General features: G+C 44.5%; 1 protein-coding gene across 1 annotated transcript; it reads right to left on the bottom strand.

Annotated features, from left to right (window-relative positions):
• Positions 1-560: 560 nt before the first annotated feature.
• LOC117061132 (perilipin-3-like) lies at positions 561-8,928 on the bottom strand. Its single transcript, XM_033173815.1, has 7 exons — positions 8,876-8,928; positions 8,149-8,360; positions 6,901-6,983; positions 5,529-5,769; positions 3,471-3,688; positions 2,654-2,794; positions 561-1,275 (listed from the first exon to the last, which is right to left on the bottom strand). Exons 1-7 carry the CDS (start codon positions 8,926-8,928, stop codon positions 925-927), a joined length of 1,299 nt encoding a protein of 432 aa, XP_033029706.1. The 3' UTR covers positions 561-924.
• Between the last annotated feature and the right edge of the window lie 12,662 nt (positions 8,929-21,590).

A 21,590-nucleotide genomic window follows, 5' to 3' on the forward strand; every position in this document is an offset into this window, starting at 1 on the left:
ACTATGATCCCCTCAAATGGACAAAGCCAATTAGCCAATACCTTTTGGTCAACTTTAAGCCGGTTTTGGGGCCTGAACTCACTTGGCTGGCCCTAGCGGGCAACTTGTTCTGGCAGAAAGTTTAGGGGGAAATGACCCCATTGATTCTCCAGGATTTCCAAGTGGCTTTAGATACCATTGGCTATAGCCATGGTGGGGTACCTCCAGCCCGCAGGTATACCACAGCCGTGGCTTGAAGCTTCCTCTGCCCAAAAGGAAGAGTAGCAATTTGCTAGTTATTGGGTACAAAAAGGTGTTTTTAGATCTTGGCCATTTTGTGCTCCAGAGGGAATCCCTCCCCCCTTTGGACAAGAGTGCAGCTCAAACTTTTGTTCAAGAACAGTAACAGTAACAATAACAATAACAATACCTCAGCTTTTCACCACGCTTTATTTACAAAATTCTCAAGACACATTTAAATAGCACTGCATCCGTATTCCCCCCTCCCCCCATAGTAGGCCCCTTAAGATTTCTGCAGCTCGTCAGAGAAGGTCAGTTGAACCTTTGGATTTGTAGGCTTTGCTCAATACAGTTATCAGAAAGGAGTACAGTTGTGTACACACCATAGATTTAAAGCACACGGTCTCCCCCCAAAGGATTCTGGGAACTGTAGACTGCTCTTCACAGAGCACCCATAACAAATTAAGGTTCCCAGGATTTTGGAAGGTGCGGATGAAGTCATGAACTTTAAACATACGGTGCGTGCAAATTTGATAAACAGCTTGTTTTAAACCATTTGGAAGCATCTCTCACTAGTCTAAGGAATTTACCATTAGGGACAATTTTAGTTCTTACACTTTTTCAGAAGTCAGAATCCTTATGCTACATATTGCTCCAAGAGAAGCAGACAAGTTCCAAGCAGAACCCCACGTCTGGCACTCTTTTTTAGGCCTCCGCCTTGGCCTCCTGTTCAGATTCGACCATAGAGGTTTGAGCAGGAAAAAAGGGCCGAGGCCCCCATGTTGTCATAATCACGTGTTCCATGGCCTCAGAGATGGTCTCCTGGGCCTTCTCAAGCTTCTCCTGGCTCTCCTTCAGGCTACCACTGGGAAGGTCCTTCAAGGATTTGGCGCCGTAGAGGGTCGCCTGAAGCTCTTTCATGCTGCTATACGTTTGCTGCACCTTTTCTAGGAGATCAACAGGGAGGTCCTGCGCGTTAGCCAAGAATCTCTGGCAGATATTCTGCATCTGCTGGCTGATGCCGTAGGTCAAGCTTAGAGCTTGCGATTCTGCCTGCTATGGAGTGGAAGGGAAGAGAGGACTTGTTAGATGACATGTTTATCATATACCACCCTAAGCTTTCAGTACAAGTATTTGAGAGAGGCTGAATAGAAGGCACATCTATTTACTCATGCACTGAACAGCAGTACTGATTTCTCCCCAAGGCTGCAACTGTCCATGCTGCTTGGTGAACACCACTCCAGTGCTCTGGAGCCATTTTGGGAGGCTGCAGTCGGGGAGAAGTCAAGCCCTACTTCCCCTTCTGCCCATGTGAGAGGCCAAAGAGATGTTTTTTGCTCAAGCGAAGGAGCTTTGAACCAACCCTTCGTGTTGACATTGTGGGAATGATTAGGAGTGTGGATGAGTATATATTAACTTATATATCTCATCCCAGCTTGTGTTAACAAGCTCCAAACTTAGCAGAGTTTCATTCCCTTTTAAAACACACACAGCAGACGCGCTTGCACAGGCTTGCTAAAGCCTAAAACAACATATATATATTCCTGGTATAAGTCCCCTATATCCCTCTTAAAAGACTGCACACGACACAATGTATCTTTAATGAATAAAAAGAGTTTACTCACATTACTTCCTGAGTTACACAGCGTTTCTCAGAAGGCAGGCATGCTTAGTAAAAGTATTTACATGTGGTTGCTACTTCCATAGGGAAAAAGTAGTTTCCTTTGTTCTCTTGGCTGAGAACCAGGAGGACATGGTTGTTGCTCATTCAAGAGACGAGGAGAAAATGGTGACTGGTCTAGGGATCTTGTTCCCAGGTGAGACCACACCTACTTCTGGTCAGAGGAAGTTAACTCAGTCCAGGTAGCAGGAAGTTATGCCTGGAGGACTGAGTTACCTTCATGTCCACTCTAGCAATGTTGTGTTTTGACTGCTCTGTGTTTACATCCCACAGACATTGTCCTCATTCATGTTTATTGAGAACTGCAGGAAATATTTGCACAAACATCTCTCTCTTCAGGAAGGGTAGATTCCACCCACCCCAAATCCAGCAGCTGCCCGGGACAAAAGTTGCTTAGCATCAGCAATGCAGCAAAGGAAGCTGCCCTGTACCAATAACATTGCTCCATATAGCCAAGTGTTGTTTACACTAGGGGAGGATGGGAAACTTGTTGTTTGATCCCAACTCCCATCAGCACCAGCCCATGGTTGGGGGTGATGAGCGTTGGAATCCAGTAACATCTGGAGGGACACGGGTTCTCCATACTTGGTCTGCACCAGTGTTTGCCAAACTGGGGTCTCCAGCTGTTTTTGGATTATAGTTCCCATCATCCCTGACCCCTGGGTCCTGCTAGCTAGGGGTGATGGGAGTTGTAGTCTAAAAACAGCTGGAGACCCAAGTTTGAGAAACACTGTTGCTACCTCTGAAGCATACCTCTAAAAGACTCTCTTCATAACTCTGACTTGGCATTGGAAGACTCCCATTCCACTCCACCAAGATTGGTTCCATTTCCTTCTGGTGATTAGCAACGTTAGGATTCAGTTGCCTATCCAGAGACTGCAAGGTGTACTTTATCTGGAAAGGCATTTTCAAAATATTAACATTCAATATAAAGAAGTATCTTGCAGCTATTGTTGCTCTTAGCTCACCAGCCTGAACTCAGTTCAGCCACTCCCATTCCATCTTTCATTAGAGACCTTTCAAGAGTTATCTTAAAAGCCACGTCAATGTTCTGCCACAGAAGTCAGTATAAAGGCGGGCAGGAGTTACAGTATTAGATTAGACTTTCAAGAGGTTTCAGTTGAGTACTCACTATACTCATCTCTGCTCCAAGGGAAGTCTGGAGAGCAGCGACACAAAATGAGCCTTTTCAGTGGTGGCTTCTCATTGGTGGAATCCGCTCCTAAGGGAGGCTTGCCTGGCGCCACCATTTACTATCTTTCTTCAAGTGCCAAGCATTTCTGTCTCAGTGGTTATTCCAAACACTACTTGCCCAGACCCCATTAACCCTTCTGCATATCATAATAATAATAATAAACTTTATTACAGTCATAGACCAACATGACATTCTCTGCATATCAACATGACATTCTCATGGCGTTGGACTACAAGTTCCATCATCTCCAGCCATTGGTTATGCAGGCTGGGGCTGATGGGAGTTGTAGTCCAGCAACTTCTGGAGGGCACCATGGTGGGGCTACCTCTGTCCTATAGCCAGATCTTGGAACCAGAGGAGTAGTTCAGTCCTTACCAACAGAGCAGCTTCTTGAAGCTGGAAGAGTATCTCCTGAGTGCTTCGCTTGATCCTTTGCATCTTTGCCAGAGAACTCTGGTAGACTCTGTGTCGGAAAAAGGCTGAGAGAGCACCCAAACGCCGATAGTAACTCTCCTCCTCTTTCTCCTTTTTGACAGGAGCTGTTTCAGCAGCTTCTTCAGGGTTGTTTATCACCATGGAGGCTGCGAGGGCAGCTAGAAAAGAACACACACAGTCGTGACAAAAACCCTCCTTTGCATTTTAAGTGGCTATTTATTTCTGCTACCCCCATAAACCTACCTTTTTACCAATTACCTGGGAAGCCGTGGCTACAGCAGAACCAATGTAAACAAGCTCAGAGCATTCTTTTACCCATCTAGCTTTATGGTTTCACATGACGCTGTATGATCATACAGCTTCATATTGATTTTTTAAAGAAAGATTTATAATCCAATTTTGTTATAGTCCAATTTTGTTTCCACAAATAATCCACTCAAAACAACTCCCCAAAACCATACTCCAACCATTAATATACAAGTTAACGAAACTAAAATCTGAAAAAGCTTCAATGGCAGGCTGCAACATCCATCTTCTTAAGACTGTTTAACCAGTTATATACCTTAGCAAGTCAGAAGGTGAACATATATCACAGTCTACCGGCCATAGAAAATACTGTATTCTCCTTGGGGCAGGGACTTGCATTTGGTTGTAATGTGCCAGGGGCATGAATGGAAAATGTTTTAAGATTTAAAAAAAAAAACTGTCCAAGACAAGCCAACTGACTTATGTCAAGTCACACCATTGGTCCAATCTGACTCGCTACGGTCTAGCAACAACACACAAAAGTTTCAAGACAGAAGACTTTCCCAGTCCTAGTTGAAGGTTGACCCTGGAAACTTTTTTAAAACATAAAAACACCAAGATGGCATTCTGGAAATCTGTTCACAATGCAGAGTACCCCCTGTGATGCTTGAGACCATCTTTTTTCTTAAGTCCTGGGAACCCCCCCCCCCCCGCAATGCTCTTGAATTGGTACAATTTTTATTTCACTTCTAAAAATGTTAATATACCACTAAATCACACAAAAAATCAAAGTGGTTTACAATAAAATAAATAAATAAATAAATAAATGATAATAATAATAAATCCGTTATTTGTACCCTGCCCATCTGACTGAGTTGCCCCTGCCACTCTGGGAGGCTATAATCTACAATATTATGGCAATTTTTAAAAATAACTTCAGTAGACCAGATTTCAGACAGCGAGATGGATAATAAGTTTTTGGCCCATACCTAAATAAATAAATAAATAAATAACTTATACCCTGTTGCACTGGCAAAGAAATGACGTGACGACAGGATGGTATCAGCGGGAAGGCAACCCCGAGCCACACCCGAAGGCTCCCTTTTATTAGCAATCTCACACACTGGTTCATGATTAGTTCCACAGGAACAACTTCAAGGACCAAATAAGGAAACATACAGCCCAATGGTGATGCACCCTCACCATATAAGGAAATGCTCCTACACAGGGTACTCTAGTAACACCCCAAAACTTCCCCACATGACATCTCCACTGCGTACGTCCTCATCCTCCATGCTTCTCTCTCATGCACCCCTCCCGTGCTCATCTTGTGACTCTCCAGTACTTTTCCACCACTCCTTTGTTTTGCTGTCCCACTGACCCATGTCTCCCATCCTGACGTTCCAGGGTCAGCGTGGTTTGCCAGCGCTGTATTTCTAACCTTGGCGGAATCGACGTGGTTTGCCAGTGCCAATCCGGCCATACTCCCTGCAATACCCCACCCATCTGGCCAGGCCACTCCAGCCACTCTGGGCGGCTTCCAACAGGATATTAAAAACACAATAAAAGATCAAACATTAAAAACTTCCCTAAACAGGGCTGCCTTCAGATGTCTCCTAAAAGTCAGATAGTTGTTTATTTCCTTGACATCTGGTGGGAGGGCGTTCCACAGGGCGGGCGCCATTGCTGAGAAGGCCCTCTGCCTGGTTCCAAATACATTCTCCCTCACAAAAGCAGCTGCAATATTCTCACCTAGTTCTTCATCTGTTACTGGCAGGTAGTATTCTATCATCTCCTCAGATGCCTCTATCATGTGGTCAATACCACTGGTCACCATCTGCTTCATATTGCCCTCCATCATGGCATTCATGCCAACCACCACTGCAGACACGGCCATCTTCATCCTCTCCTGGGCAGCCTCTTTGACCCCACCTGCCAGACCCGATACTGTATCCTTGGCACCCAGGACAAGGCCTTTGGCATCCAATACTACCTGCGGAAGGAATTTTTAAATGATATTCTCACATCAAGGAAGGAGAGAAGTGAAACTCCAAGCTAAGAACCAGAGCAGAGCCCCTCCCAAGTAGATCTGGAAGGATCTCTAGTTTCCTAGTCATCGACTCCAATTTGATGATTTGATACACGCCATCAATGGATGGCAGTAATTGTACACACACGCGAGGCTTTGAAGAAAGAAGACAAGAATGGGAAAACATCGGAAGGAATTGGAACATCACCAGAGATTTTGGAATGGAAATGAACTTGATGTTGATCGGGGCCCTTTACGTTTGAAGCACGGGAAACCGCAAAAATTTATAATTTAAAATTTGGCAGAATATTGGGATTATTTGATATTTTTATGTATAATTTGGAATATTTAATATGATTGGATTGGGTTGTTAAAGTGGAAAATTCAGTAAAAATGATTTGGAAAAATAATAATAATTCTACACACACGCAACCCTGAGGGGAAGATGTTTATTCCACCTCCCTTTCAGAACTGATAGATAGGTGATATGAGAAATCGTGCCACAGGGCATGACAAATGAGTCCTGTCAAGTTTCCACATGTAAAACTCCTGCTATTATCTTGGCAGTGTAATTGTGCTAGATGGTACATTGAAATGTGACCCAAGTTGAAAGCTGTCTCATGCAGAGTCACACCATTGGCCTGTTGGGCTCCTCCAGACCGGAGTTTTGTTGTGTCAAGATCATGTTGTCGAATACACCCACAACAGTTCACGAGTGATGGATTCATTCTGCTTTATTAGCTGTTCTGCGACATGTCCCCAATGCTACAATGTTATTGCTGTCTGGAGGAGTTATAGCACGCTGTAAGCAGGACAAAAAATAAAATAAACCGGAACATTTGTGTGTGTGTGGGGGGGCGGGAAAGTTCTGGGATTTCAGCAGGAAGTTACAGGACATGCACTGCTTGGAAATGAAGCAGTGTGACCACCGCTATACTTTTGGCAGGAACAAACAGTCATGAAAGTGGAAATGTGTATGATCACCCCAATAGCATCAGGGCACAAATCATTGTAAATGTGTAATAAAAAAAGGGATGCCGGGGGGTGGGTGGGCGCTGACTGTCTACACAGAAGAAGCAGATGTGCAGCCATTACCTTTTCAATAGTCTGCTGCACAACAGGCAGAGTCTCTTGCAGTCTGTCAAGGCCCTGGCAGGCATAGGCATTTGCTGAAGCGACTGTCGAAAGAGAAGAAGCCATTTAGCCTTCCACTGGCTGCCTGATCGCTTCCTTCAAAATCAAAACTTACTTGAAAACCAGGTGCCTACTTAGAAGTTGACTTGGTGCATTTACAATTCAGCTTTCAAAACTGAAAGGGACATGGTTGGCACTGTGGTCTAAATAATAATAATTTTTTATTTATACCCCGCCCTCCCCGGCTAAGATCGGGCTCAGGGCGGCTAACACCAAATATAAAATACAGTTAAAAACAAAAACAAAAAACCCAATTGATTAAAATGGAGCTTAAAATTCAGTCTCATTTTAACCACTGAGCCTCTTGGGCTTGCCAATCAGAAGGTCGGTGGTTCGAATCCCCATTACTTGGTGAGCTTCTGTTACTCTGTCCCAGCTCCTGCCAACCTAGCAGTTCGAAAGCATACAGGCACAAGTAGATAAATAGGTACCGCTGCGGTGGGAAGGTAAACAGAGTTTCCGTGCACTCTGGTTTCTGTCAGGGTGTTCCATTGCACCAGAAGTGGTTTAGTCTTGCTGGCCACATGACCTGGAAAGCTGTCTGTGGACAAATGCTGGCTCCTTCGGCCTGAAAAGCGAGATGAGTGCCGCAACCCCATAGTCGCCTTTGACTGGACTTAACCACCCAGAGGTACTTTACGTTTACCTTTTACCTCAAAACTAAAATGGCGACCGAGTGCAATCAAAGCACAGGTTAGTTTTACTTCAGCCTTTTAATGGTACGTATTTGGTTTTTAATATTTTATTTGCACTGCAATATTGTAATTAAAATGTATATAATCATATTTTGTATTTGTGGTATATATAAACATTGCACAATACCCAGCCCTTTTATCACACATCGAAGGGTGGGGAGCTTAGAATGGATTCCTAGGCTTGCATTGCTGGTACCGAGGAGCCTTGGGACATCCACACCTAGGAGGGAGCCAAAACATTCCTAAGAGTAAAAACAAAATAAAATAAAAAATTCCTTCCAGTAGCACCTTAGAGACCAACTAAGTTAGTTCTTGGTATATATACTTAGTTGGTCTCTAAGGTGCTACTGGAAGGAATTTTTTATTTTATTTTGTTTTGAATATGGCAGACCAACACGGCTACCTACCTGTCACTGATTCCTAAGAGTAGAATCTCTCAATCTCTCTTACTTACTCTGAGGTTCAAGCTTATTCAGGACAGGCTGTGCACCGCTCACTGCCGAGGAGGCAATCTTCTTTACACCAACTTCTGCCATTCCACAGACTGCATGGATAGCTGGATGGGACCCCTTCGCAGAGTTGTAAGTAGTGGAAAGGATCTCGAAGGTAATGCTGACCAGGGGCAGATCAGTTAGCCTTTGTATGACACACTGCTGGGAAGAGATACTGCATTGAGTCACCACCTTTTTAGACCCTAGAGAAGATGCTAAACTGTTGCTTACTTGGGACTGTAAGGGTTCTAGTCAAAAAGCATCCTCACAAAGGCCAGCGATAGCGAAGGCGCAACTCTCGTGTTTGCCTTGAGCTACGTCTAGCTTAGTGTGGGTGAATCTTGAAGCTTAACATTCTATCTTCCTCTCATCAGTTCTGTGTTTTGACTGTCAGCGTAATTATACCAGGCGCCTTCTACTGTAGGTGGAATATTTTGCTTTGCAGAATGACCTGTTCTGGGCTCCTTTAAGAATTCATAACAGAGGCATGGAAGCCTCTGTGGTTTTTTTTTTAAAGGCATTGTAGCTCTAGTCAGATTTGGAGTCCAGCTGCCTGCAGTTACTGTCAAGTAAGAATACAAAACACCAGAAAATCCTTCCTTGTGTAGTGTCACCCTTTGGGGAGGAAGTAGTCAGTCTAACTTCCTGTTTGAGTCTAAAGCTTAAATGGTGCAGTGGGGACCACCTTACCTGTTGTCCATTTTCGGCGATCTCGTGGCTTGCAGGTTTTCCATCTCCTTCATTATTAGACATGGCGATGATGAAATGTCACTGCAAAAAGCTAAAGAGAAGCGTCAGCTACCATAAGAACATCCATTCGCATCGCACACAGTGGAGAAAGTACTCAGAAACCTACCGGTACTTGAGAACTGCAATAGAAATATACTCTAAATTTAAGGCGATCTGTTTCGCAGGGAGCATTAAGAGTCAATGCAAGTTTTGTACACAGATTCCTTCCAATATCCCCACACTGCTCTCTCACAATCCCGATCGAACACAGCCTTCCCCATGATGATCCTTTTAACCGCCACAGAGAGTACCCAAGAGGTCAAACGAAATAAAGGTAAAGGATACTACAGGTGTGTTAGTTATCTTTACTCTAAATGAAGCCAACAGCTCTACTCCTTCCCTTGCTGGCATACCCAAGGTTTCCAGCTGTTTTGGACCACAATTCCCATCATCCCTGACCACTGGTCCTGCTAGCTAGGGATGATGAGGGTTGTAGTCCAACAACAGCTGCAGACCAGAGAAAAATAATTTATGTTGCTTTTTTATTGCCTTTTCAGAACAAATGTTGCTCTTATTAATTGCTTTTTTTAAAAAAATAAAGGTCATAAGGCCATAAGGTTATAAAGGTTAGGGGATTTTTATCTGGGGATCTTCTAATACAGTCATACCTCGGAAGTCAAACAGAATCCGTTCTGGAAGTCTGTTTGACTTCCAAAATGTTCAAAAACCCAAGCACGGCTTCTGATTGGCTGCAGGAAGCTCCTGCAGTCAATTGGAAGCTGTGGAAGCCCCGCCGGACGTTTGGCTTCAAAAGAATATTCGAAAACCCAAACACTCACTTCCGGTTTTCGAGCGTTCGGGAGCCGGATCGTTCGACTCCCAAGGTGTACGACTGTATAGCTTGTGGAACAAATTGTAGTTAAAGATGCTAGCAAAAGAACAGGTGTTACATGCTTTTGCATAACTTGTGGTTAAGAAGGCCAGCAAACAGAACAAATTTTGCATGCTTCAGTGAAATAGAGGAACATGGCTTTATTGCTAAAAACAGCATGTAAAAACATAATGCCAAATAAGGAAAAATTACAAATATGAGAGATGATCGCCAGAGTCAGAGGAATGGGAGAAGGGGAACAGGAGTGAAGAATTTAATATTGTAATAGGCAGACGTGATAGGTTGTGACCCCTGGAAAAGGGGGGGGGATTTTGTACTCGGAGATAGCATAAAAGCTTCTGCTGTGGTGGTTTTCAGGTGTGCCTGCTTTCGGGTGACACACACACTTGCAAGTGTGCACTTTAAATAAAATTTTGCCGCTTCACCAGTTTTGCTCAGAATCTATTTTTAGGGTCTCTGGGCTTCAAGCCTTGAGCCTGGTATTTTTTACTTCTAACAAAACCCAAGTTAGGGAAACACTGTTATAATATGTTGTAATGTTGTAACCCACCCTGGGACCTTAGGGTGAAGAGAAAGTAATTACAGTATAATGACAATTATGTCGTCACCGCAATTCCAAATAAAGTAGGCCAGTTATTAATTTCATATTACAGACTGGAGCCAAAGCAGACACACATTTGGCCAAAGGCCATCCAGGAAGTTGATAGCCGAAGTTTGGATCTGAAGCTTCCTATCTCCTAGCTCAGACACAGATAGCATTAGTTAGGAGAGATGCAATATTCCTGCACTACAAGCCTGGCAAATAGAAGGGGAAGAAATGGAGGCAGTGAGAGATTTCACTTTCTTGGGTTCCATGATCACTGCAGATGGTGACAGCATGCATGAAATTAGAAGACGCCTGCTTCTTGGGAGAAAAGCAATGACAAACCTAGACAGCATCTTAAAAAGCAGAGACATCACCTTGCCGACAAAGGTCCGTATAGTTAAAGCTATGGTTTTCCCAGTAGTAATGTACGGAAGTGAGAGCTGGACCATAAAGAAGGCTGATCGCCAAAGAATTGATGCTTTTGAATTATGGTGCTGGAGGAGACTCTTGAGAGTCCCATGGACTGCAAGAAGATCAAACCTATCCATTCTTAAAGAAATCAGCCCTGAGTGCTCACTAGAAGGACAGATCCTGAAGTTGAGGCTCCAGTACTTTGGCCACCTCATGAGAAGAGAAGACTCCCTAGAAAAGACCCTGATGTTGGGAAAGATGGAGGGCACAAGGAGAAGGGGACGACAGAGGATGAGATAGTTGGACAGTGTTCTCGAAGCGACTGGCATGAGTTTGGCCAAACTGCGGGAGGCAGTGAAGGATAGGGGTGCCTGGCGTGCTCTGGTCCATGGGATCACGAAGAGTCGGACACGACTGAACGACTGAACGACTGAACAACAACAACAAGCCTAGGACAGGAAGCATTACAATCTAATCAGAGGAGGCTTTTACCCATGACATATGGGTTTCAGCAGCCTCCACCTCTGAGGTTAAGGCAGGCTGCAAGATGCCCTCCACTGCTTACTCCAAAGAAGTGCTGCAACCATCTGAAATTTTAATCCTTTGCCTGAACATGCAGAAGTTTCAGGCTGACAGTTTGAACTTCTGGAGAACAAGAGGCCTTAAGGAAAGCCAGGTTAGTATCTGCACCAAGTGGCACAGAAGGGAATTGCATAAAGCCAATCCCAGGCTTATATGCAAATATCCCAATGAAGTACAGTGGTAGCTTGGGTTCTCAAACTTAATCCGTTCCGGAAGTCTGTTCCAAAACCAAAGCGTTCCAAAACCAAGGCATGCTTTCCCATAGAAAGTAATGCAAAATGGATTAATCTGTTCCAGACTTTTAAAAACAAGCCCTAAAACAGCAATTTAACATGAATTTTACTAACGAGACCGTTGATCCATAAAATGAAAGCAATAAACAATGTACTGCAGTCACACAATCCATCAGTAGCTGGACTGGGTTCCACAAAAACAAAACGAAATAGAGCCGCAAAAAACAGAAACACAAAATAAATAGCAAAAACAGACCTCAGCGTAACACTCAAAACAGAAGTGTGGCACTCAAAACGGAAACATAACCCTCAAAACGGAGCACGTTTGGCTTCTGAAAAAAGTTCGCAATCCAGAACACTTACTGCAGGGTTTGTAGTGTTCGGGTTCCAAGTTGTTTGAGTACCAATGCGTTTGAGAACCAAGGTACCACTGTATATTTAGCAATCAAGAGAGATTCAAAAATGGAAAACTGCCTTTTCAAAACAACAACAACATGGAATTAAATAGCCAAGTCCTAAAATATGACAACTCACATTTTGAAGCAGATTACAGATGAGAGGGACCACCTGGGTTTCTGCGGTTGCAGAGTCAGTCCACTGAATGAAGGAAAAAGAGAATTGGGCAATCCCAGATTTATCTGTATGGTAATGGAAAACTCCCCAAGAGGAGGGGAGAAAACACAAATGGTCCTATCAGATGGCAGGGGTGGGGGCTAGGCCTTCAGGTGAGCCTTACATATAGTTAACAGCTTGCTGAGTCATGCAGAAAGACAGGAACCCACCTTTGTATGTAGAATGATGTGGATTTGGTGTCTATAGCGGCATGTTTATTTAGTTAGAGGCTTACTAAAATGGGTTGTCATAGGTTTTCCCATCTAACATCACTAAGACAAAATATTTGGGAATAGTCTCTGCAGTGTGCCACTGAAAGTACTACAATCAAGAGTTTGCAATCAAGAGTTTCTCCTTGCATAACACAAAAAGTCAGGACGCAGCCCCTGCCATGCAAAACTTGCGTTCACCTGAACCAACAGTTCGTTTTCATTCATGCAAAGCCGGGGCAAAAAAGCCAACAGCCCTCCCCTCATTTGTCTCCAGGTATACTGCCACTAAATATGGGGGCTCCACCCAGTTACCATGTTACACGTCTCCACCGAGAAAGAGGAGCTATTCCTTAAGCAGACACCCCTCAAAGTCTAAAACAAAGTTTGTTTAAAAGGGTAATAAATGGAGCCGTGCAACAACAATAAAGCACATTCCAGGCAAAACGAAATTTCAAAGTCCAACAGCTTTAAGCTACCTGAAATCAGACTCCTACTTACTTCAGCCTCTAAGGTCACTTGCAGTACAAACCTTTCAAATCCACTGCAGTCTTATATACCAATGGTGAGATTGTTAAAAGGCGGGCCATCCTTGACAGAACGTTTAGAAAAGGAACCAGAAACAATCTATAGCGCTCTGTGGAGAAGGCTCCTGTACCTACTTACTGAGGAGCAAGAATCATTGAACCGAGAGGGATTTACTTCTGAGTAAACATACAATCATAGAGTTGGAAGGGACCATGAGGGTCATCTAGTCCAACCCCCTGTGATGCAGGAATCTTTAGCCCAATGTGGGGCTCGAACCCAGGGCCTTAGAATAAGAGTCTCATGCTGTACCGACTGAGCTATTCCCTGTATTGAATCATGTACAGTTGCACCTTGGAAGTCAAATGGAATCTGTTCCGGAAGTCCGTTCGACTTCCAAAACATTTGCAAACCAAAGCACGGCTTTTGATTGGTTGCAGGAAGCTCCTGCAGCCAATTGGAAGCTGTGGAAGCCATGTCTTACGTTCGGGTTCCAAAGAATGTTTGCAAACTCGAACAATCACTTCCGGGTTTGTGGTGTTTAGGAGCCAAAACGTCTGAGTATCAAGGCCAGTGCTTTTTTTCTGGGGGGATGCAGGGGTACGCATACACCTAAACATTTTGTGAATCTAATTTTGGCCTCACTGAGGGTCACTGGGGCAGTATTTCAATATGAGTAGGAAAATGAGAGTACCCCTAAACATTTTTAAAGAAAAAAAAGCACTGACCAAGGCATTCAGGATCCAAGGTATGACTGTACAGTATAGGATCATGCTGTAAACTGAGAAATCTTTGGCTGGTAGTTTTCTCTCTTCCTGTTTTCACAGCCTACGGTACTTGGGCAGGAGTTATGTGGAGTTACTTACTATATTTGCAGAATGGATCCAGACAGGGGAGCCATATTCACACTTCCTTTCAACAGTACATCTGCAGCACAGGAAATCATTGTCAGCCATCTCTGCTATTGTGTTGATTTTGTGCAGTAACCTCAATATGCATAAAATCAATGGATGGTTATTGGGACCTATCAAGAGTGTCAGAAAAGTGTAACAAGCTTCTGAGTTCTCTGAGGTGTAACACAAAGGGTGGTGGGGCAGAAATGAAAAAATCTGAGCCACCCACATCCCATCCCTTCATCTTGTACCTGCATAGGGAGCTTCAAACTCAAAGACCGCCACAAACACATGGAAACCTTACTAGAGTAAGAACCAGTCTGGTGTAGTGGTAAAGAGATGTAGACTCGTAATCTGGTGAACCGGGTTCGCGTCCCCACTCCTCCACATGCAGCTGCTGGGTGACCTTGGGCTAGTCACACTTCTTTGAAGTCTCTCAGCCCCACTCACCTCACAGAGTGTTTGTTGTGGGGGAGGAAGGGAAAGGAGAATGTTAGCCGCTTTGAGACTCCTTCGGGTAGTGATAAAGCGGGATATCAAATCCAAACTCTTCTTTTCTTCTAGAGTGAGGGTTTCGTGCTACACGGCCTGCTCCTCTGTAATTCATGGTGACAGATGACAGTAGTCAATCTTTGTAGAACCACAGCTGTGTTATATTTTGTTAAGTTTGCTTATTAAGTTTTAAAATGTGTAATAAATTAATTTTCTTTTAATGAAGCCACTGGGTAAGGTCATCTGGCAACTTGGCAGCGGGCACGATCAATTACACTCACTCAGTTTTGTCTCTCATTTCCGTTTGCCCCTGGCGAGGCCGAGGAGATTCTGAAGTCAGCGATGGTCAGGATGCTGAGGAACAATGTGTTGTCTAGACCAGGCACCCCCCAAACGTGGCCCTCCAGATGTTTTGGGACTACAATTCCCATCATCCCTGACCACTGGTCCTGCTAGCTAGGGATGATGGGAGTTGTAGTCCCAAAGCATCTGGAGGGCCGAGTTTGGGGGTGCCTGGTCTAGACAGTACGGGGCTGGGGCAGTGCAGTGAGAAGGTTGGGGGGGCATGCATGGATGCACTGGTTGGGAATATTGGATTGACTCTGCCCCTCCCCATCCAGATTAGTGTCAGCAGGGTGACTCTGCAGCTCTGTCCCAGTATACCAGGGACCACTGGTAATTCCCTGTAGGTATCACGTGTGCAGTTTTGGGGTGCTTGTGGGTTCAGCAAGTAGCTGCAATGGACAAGAGTACTTTGCAGAAGCTTCTGCTAATACATCAGTTTTGTTCCTACCTGAAGAAATTACCCTGACTTGGACCTATACAATATCCTGTACATGTGGCTGGTTGTTTTTCTTTTTTTTGGAAATAATATTTTTTTTATTCAGTTTTACACTACATATTTAAATTCAAACATTAGACATAATCATCAACATTTAAGATTCCCTGAATCTTTGGACTTCCCTCCACCCTTCCCTGGTTTCCATTTTCAATCTTTTTCAACTGCATCATATATTTTCTTTATTTTTCTTAAAAATAATCCGTTTTTACCTTAATTAATATTACATTACAAGCGTTACTCAAATCCTGCCAAAGTTTTTAGTTGTTTACAGTGTTCTCTTAGGTAATTTGTAAATTTCTCCCATTCCTTATTAAAGTTCCTGTCTTCCTGGTTTCTGATTTTCCCGGTCATTTTCGCCATTTCGGTGTAGTCCATCATCTTCATCAGGCATTCGTCTCTGGTCGGGACTTTAATCTTCTTTCCATCTCTGGGCCAGAAGTATCCACGCTGCTGTCGTCACATGCATAAATAGCCGTTTCTGCTCCTTTGGTATCTACATGCGGCTGCTTTTGATTCAGAATGCAGCAGCCCGACTATTGTCTGGTGTGATATGCTTAGATCAGATGAGCAGCCAGTCTTGTTTCATCTTCATTTAGGGTAGACAGGTGCTAAAATGGCTTCGGTCCACACAAGCGTCAGGAGTAACCCATTTGTTACTGCTAAAAAGTTTTTAATATTGAGAAGGTCTGTGCAAATCTGTTGTACCTGGTTCTGCAACTGGTCACCCTGCTTTTCCGTACTATCAGCACTCACTATGGGCCAGTGTCCTTGGTGTCCTTGGTGGTTTTTCCTGGGTTTTTGCGGTGATTTTTGAGGTTTAATGTCCTTAATATTGAACAAGTTACTTGTTATGTTGTTCTCGGCTAGAGCAAGTTCCTGTGCCAAGCTCATAGAATAGCTTGTGCTTTCATGTTCAGTTTGTAAGTCTTTGCATTGGATTGACCAATCCAGTGCTGAGGGGGTGACTTCTTTTAAAGTGAGCTCACTCTGGGCGCTCTTGTCCCCTTCTTTGTGGGAGAAATAATTGGTGATTTTACTTTGCCTCCTTTGGGGCCCCTTCTCACCCTGGGGCGATGTAACTTAACACAATTCCCATATCCTTACAGTGCTTTCTGGTGAGGACCATCTTGGGTAGGGGGCGGAGGGTAGGGAACAGAGAGTAAATAGTTGGTAGCAATTGCTGGGGTCTCTTTTATTTCAGATTTACAGTTTTAAGGCTTTAGCCGTGATACTGTTGGCTGTCTTATTAAAGAGTATCTCTCCACCAGTTTACACCTACGATCCGGCTTTCTCACTTTGACGGTGCAGAGGCTTCTGTAACTCTTTCTCCCCAATTAGTTCTTCTTCAAACATTCGCTGCAGAGCAGAGCAGCTTAATCAGTGGTACAGCGTCGGCCACAGGACGATGAACCAGTAAAGCAATAAGTCGGCAATTAGGGAGGCGAAAACAAAGACCGTAGTGGGATGATAAGATAGTCAGTAGGTCATTAAAACTATAAAACTATAAAAAAGGATTCCTGGAGGGCTTAAAAATAGTTTAAAGTCTTGATTACGGGCGGCGAGGCTGACTAAACTGCACTCCTCGTCGCCATCTTGGCTGACTCCGCCTCGGTCCAGTATACCTGAAGGAGTGTCTCCACCCCCATTGTTCTGCCCGGACACTGAGGTCCAGTGCCAAGGGCCTTCTGGCGGTTCCCTCACTGTGAGAAGCCAAGTTACAGGGAACCAGGCAGAGGGCCTTCTCGGTAGTGGCACCCGCCCTGTGGAACGCCCTCCCACCAGATGTCAAAGAGAAAAACAACTACCAGACTTTTAGAAGACATCTGAAGGCAGACTGTTTAGGGAAGCTTTTAATGTTTAATAGATTATTGTATTTTAATATTCTGTTGGAAGCTGCCCAGAGTGGCTGGGGAAACCCAGCCAGATGGGGGGTATCAATAATTAATTGATGATGATGATATAAAACAGGGTTTCCCAAACTTGGGTCTCCTGTTGTTGGGACTACAATACCCATCATCCCTGACCACTGGTCCTGCCATCTAGGGATGATGGGAGTTTTAGTCCAACAACCACTGGAGACCAAAGTTTGGGGAACACTGTGTTAAAAAGAGGATAGGGCTTGTTCACCTTTAATAGTTGTGCAGAAGATGCCATTTCAGCAGGTGTAGCTTGTCATGCAAATTGCAGTGCCGAAATTCCCTCTTGTGCACTATTAAAGGTGCAGGAGTCCTGTCCTCTCTCTAGCACCCAGACAGCAGGCTGGTGCTCTCAGCCTGATGAAAAGGACTCAGGGAAATTTAAAGTGGTTCCGTTTAAGGGGCGGCATCTCCACTGAGAATAGTTTCAGAGTGGAGAAAAGGAAATATTTCTCCCCACAGTATGTAACTAAGATACGGAATTCAGGATTGTGGAATGCACTGTAGTTATGGGCACTAGTTTCCATGTTGTAATTTTTTAAAAGTGGTTTGGCCCATATGAAAGGAAGAGATGGACGGAAGGAGGAAATCAAAATACGCTCAGCAATTTCACTGCTACATTCTGCCAGCCCACCCTCCACCCCACCCCACCCCCACATACAACCTGCCAGCTAGATGTGTATTTTGGGACTTTTGTCTAGCCTGCCCTTCCTTTGTCAATGAATAATAAGAAAGATGTTTGTCGCCCCACCCCTGCTAATTCTGGGAGATGTATGTCTACTGCTTAGCTTACTTTAGTAGGAAAACAATGTGAAACCCTGGACTCTTAAAGGGGTGCCATTTATTTTTGAATCAGCATTTGCAACATCACAAAGTTAGGCAAAACAGCTTACAAAATTGTGAGAGTATTCTTAAAGCAGTTGAATTAATTATCATCTCCTGTGCAAGTAGGCTATGGAAACATACCCCCCCCCCCAATTTTTTAAAAATACAATAACACTGCTAGGGAGAGAGAGAGAGAGAGAGAGAGAGAGAGAGAGAGAGAGGCTGGCTTAAGGACAAACAAACATCATTTCAGGAGCAAACTTCATCCAGATGGGCAGCCAGGGCAGATGTTTTAACAATGGTGTCCCATATTGTCGGCCATGTGCCCCAATCAGCACTCTGGCTACTGCATTCTGCACCTACAGGAACTTCCAAACCAAGTCCAAGGGCAGCCCCACAAAGAGCGCATTGTAGTAATCCAGCCCTGAGGACCCCAAAGCATCAACTAAAGGATGGAGGCTACTAATTTCTGACCAGAAAGAAGGCACACAACTTCCTTCCGTTTAGCAGTTCAATTAAGAGGCAGGGAGGTGGTGGTGTTCTTTTGTTGCTCCTGTTATTAAAGGATTGGGAGTTAGGAATGCTTGATGATCTAATGTTAAATTACCCAGCAATCTCCCAGTGAATCCAGATGTGCCTTCTGTCCACCCTGGCCTAACCCAACTATTTCAGAAATTCAGGTCTGAGCCAAAGACTTTGAGGAAAAGTTGGATTTTGACAAGGGGTTTGAAGGACTCATGTTATTCTTCCTGCTCACTTGTTTGAATGAAGATTTCAGATTAATATTCAGTTCTATGCAGAGTTTTGTGCAAATGTACACGCAAACACTCTGAGCTGCTCGCAGAACTGCAGGCTAACCTGAAACCTGAAACTGTCATAATCTTAGTTCATTTTGACTCTGGAAAACCATTTCCCCCCAGGTTTTTTGTTTGTTTGGGCAGGACTAAAATTATATGTGTACACTGTGATGACGAATGATGTCTCTCTTAAACTACAAAATAAAAAATAAAAAAATTCCTTCCAGTAGCACCTTAGAGACCAACTAAGTTTGTTCTTGGTATCTGAAGAAGTGTGCATGCACATGAAAGCTCATACCAAGAACAAACTTAGTTGGTCTCTAAGGTGCTACTGGAAGGAATTTTTTTATTTTGTTTTGACTATGGCAGTCAACACGGCTACCTACCTGTCTCTTAAATTACTTTCAGCTCTGTCTAAAACTAATGTCTCTTTCCAGCTGCACAGACAGAATCATCTATTTCTTTTCTTTTTCGATGCAAGAGAATCTTGTAGTCATGGGCTAAGTGACATTTTAAACCTTCCATTATTTATTTTTCATGCTATAGAATCAGATAATGGCTACCCATTTGGCAGTGCATTATACTGCCCTGCAGGTAAATGGAGGGGGACTTAATTCCACCTGGGTAGCTGAGCATAATTTCTCTGGGACTGTGCCATGTCACCTGCCCCTATTGTTACTGGCTTAAGAGAAACCAGAGAAGCCTGAACCAGACCTTCACCATTCGGGAAGAAATGTAGACAGAAAGACAAAAATATTAAGTCACCCTCTTTGTCCCATCCTATTGTTGTTCAGTCGTTCAGTCGTGTCCGACTCTTCGTGACCCCATGGACCAGAGCACGCCAGGCACGCCTATCCTTCACTGCCTCCCGCAGTTTTGCCAAACTCATGCTAGCTGCTTTGAGAACACTGTCCAACCATCTCATCCTCTGTCGTCCCCTTCTCCTTGTGCCCTCCATCTTTCCCAACATCAGGGTCTTTTCTAGGGAGTCTTCTCTTCTCAGGAAGTGGCCAAAGTACTGGAGCCTCAGCTTCAGGATCTGTCCTTCCAGTGAGCACTCAGGGCTGATTTCTTTAAGGATGGATAAGTTTGATCTTTTTGCAGTCCATGGGACTCTCAAGAGTCTCCTCCAGCACCATGATTCAAAAGCATCAATTCTTCGGCGATCAGTCTTCTTTCCCATCCTATAGGGCAGGTTTAAGAGCTGGTTGTAACAGGAAGAGGGCAGAATTAGGGATTACAATTGGCTACATTATTATTTTGAGAAGTTGTACCTGGTGTCAGGAGTGAGCCAGCAATAAATCACGCGGAGTAGGTGACATTAACTCTTTATTAGAAAAATAGGAGTGCCAGGCCTGATGAGTACAGCAACTCTTCGGTGGGTCTTGCCCCTGTGAGGCAGTTGTGAATACTGAAGGTCCCCACCTTCCCACAGCTTCCTAAGTCTCCTCCTCTCCAGGATTTCCCCCAAGCAACCTAAGACTACGCCAACATGCCTGCCTTTGCTCCTCCTGCTTCATGCCTCTCCTGATTCTGGGAGACCAAGGGGATGGGGAGCTAGTCCCAGCAAGAGGGGGAAACATCCTTGCTTCTTCCCCAGCCTGACTCATTTCTGCTCTTGGCCTCCTTCATCCCACTCTCTTGCTTCTGGACTTCTCTCTGCCACAGACTCTCCCTTCTCACCAAGCCCTGTTACCTCTTCAGCTTCTGACACCTCCACTTCACAGGCGTTTCCCTCTTACCACTCATCATCATCATCACACCACCAATCCCCAGGCTCTGAGCCTCCTTCCCTTGGAGAGTTCCCCAGTTGGTGCCTCCCACAATTCCTCTCCTTCCAACCAGTCCATGACATCTTTATTGCTTGGGGTGTGTGGGCATGGCCGCTAGCGGTTTAAACAGCGGTGCAGCCGGGGTGTGTGTGTGACCTCCTTTCGCCTCCTTGCCAGATCTCCCAGCCCGCGCACCCACCCTCCTTTTATCCATTGATTGATAGCGGCCTTGCTATGGACTAATATTGGCCGCCATATTGTTGGGGCCAGATAGGAATTTTTCCACTTCGAAAATTGGCATCAACCATTTGGTTTTCACCTTCCTTGTAGCCTTCACAACTATGTAAGGTTTTGTTGTTGTTCATTCATTCAGTCGTGTCCAACTCTTTGTGACCCCATGGACCAGAGCACACCAGGCACCCCTATCCTCCACTGCCTCCCGCAGTTTGGCCAAACTCATGCCAGTCACTTCGAGAACACTGTCTAACCATCTCATCCTCTGTCGTCCCCTTCTCCTTGTGCCCTCCATCTTTCCCAACATCAGGGTCTTTTCCAGGGAGTCTTCTCTTCTCATGAGTTGGCCAAAGTACTGGAGCCTCAACTTCAGGATCTGTCCTTGCAGTGAGCACTCAGGGCTGATTTCTTTAAGGATGGATAAGTTTGATCTTTTTGTAGTCCATGGGACTCTCAAGAGTCTCCTCCAGCACCATAATTCAAAAGCATCAATTCTTTGGCGATCAGTCTTCTTTATGGTTCAGCTCTTACTTCCATACATTACTACTGGGAAAACCATAGCTTTGTCAGTAAGGTGATGTCTCTGCTTTTTTAGATGCTGTCTAGGTTTGTCATTGCTTTCCTGCCAAGAAGCAGGCGTCTTTTAATTTCGTGACTGCTGTCACCATCTGCAGTGATCATGGAGCCCAAGAAAGTAAAATCTCTCACTTCCTCCATTTCTTCCCCTTCTATTTGCCAGGAGGTGATGGGACCAGTGGCGATGATCTTAGCTTTTTTGATGTTGAGCTTCAGACCATATTTTGCGCTCTCCTCTTTCACCCTCATTAAAAGGTTCTTTAATTCCTCCTCCCTTTCT

The sequence above is a fragment of the Lacerta agilis genome, chromosome 16, assembly GCF_009819535.1.
Source record: "Lacerta agilis isolate rLacAgi1 chromosome 16, rLacAgi1.pri, whole genome shotgun sequence".
NCBI classification, from domain to species: domain Eukaryota; kingdom Metazoa; phylum Chordata; class Lepidosauria; order Squamata; family Lacertidae; genus Lacerta; species Lacerta agilis.

What these genes read in the sequence shown, in the direction of transcription:
- LOC117061132 (XM_033173815.1), bottom strand. Translation starts at nt 8,928, where the DNA reads ATGAAGGAGATGGAAAACCTGCAAGCCACGAGATCGCCGAAAATGGAC. An exon ending in AGTAACAGATGAAGAACTAG is followed by an intron (nt 3,689 to 5,528) that starts GTGAGAATATTG and finishes GTTCTTTTCTAG; the next exon opens with CTGCCCTCGCAGCCTCCATG. An exon ending in ATGAAGAGAGTCTTTTAGAG is followed by an intron (nt 1,276 to 2,653) that starts GTATGCTTCAGA and finishes TCCACTCCATAG; the next exon opens with CAGGCAGAATCGCAAGCTCT.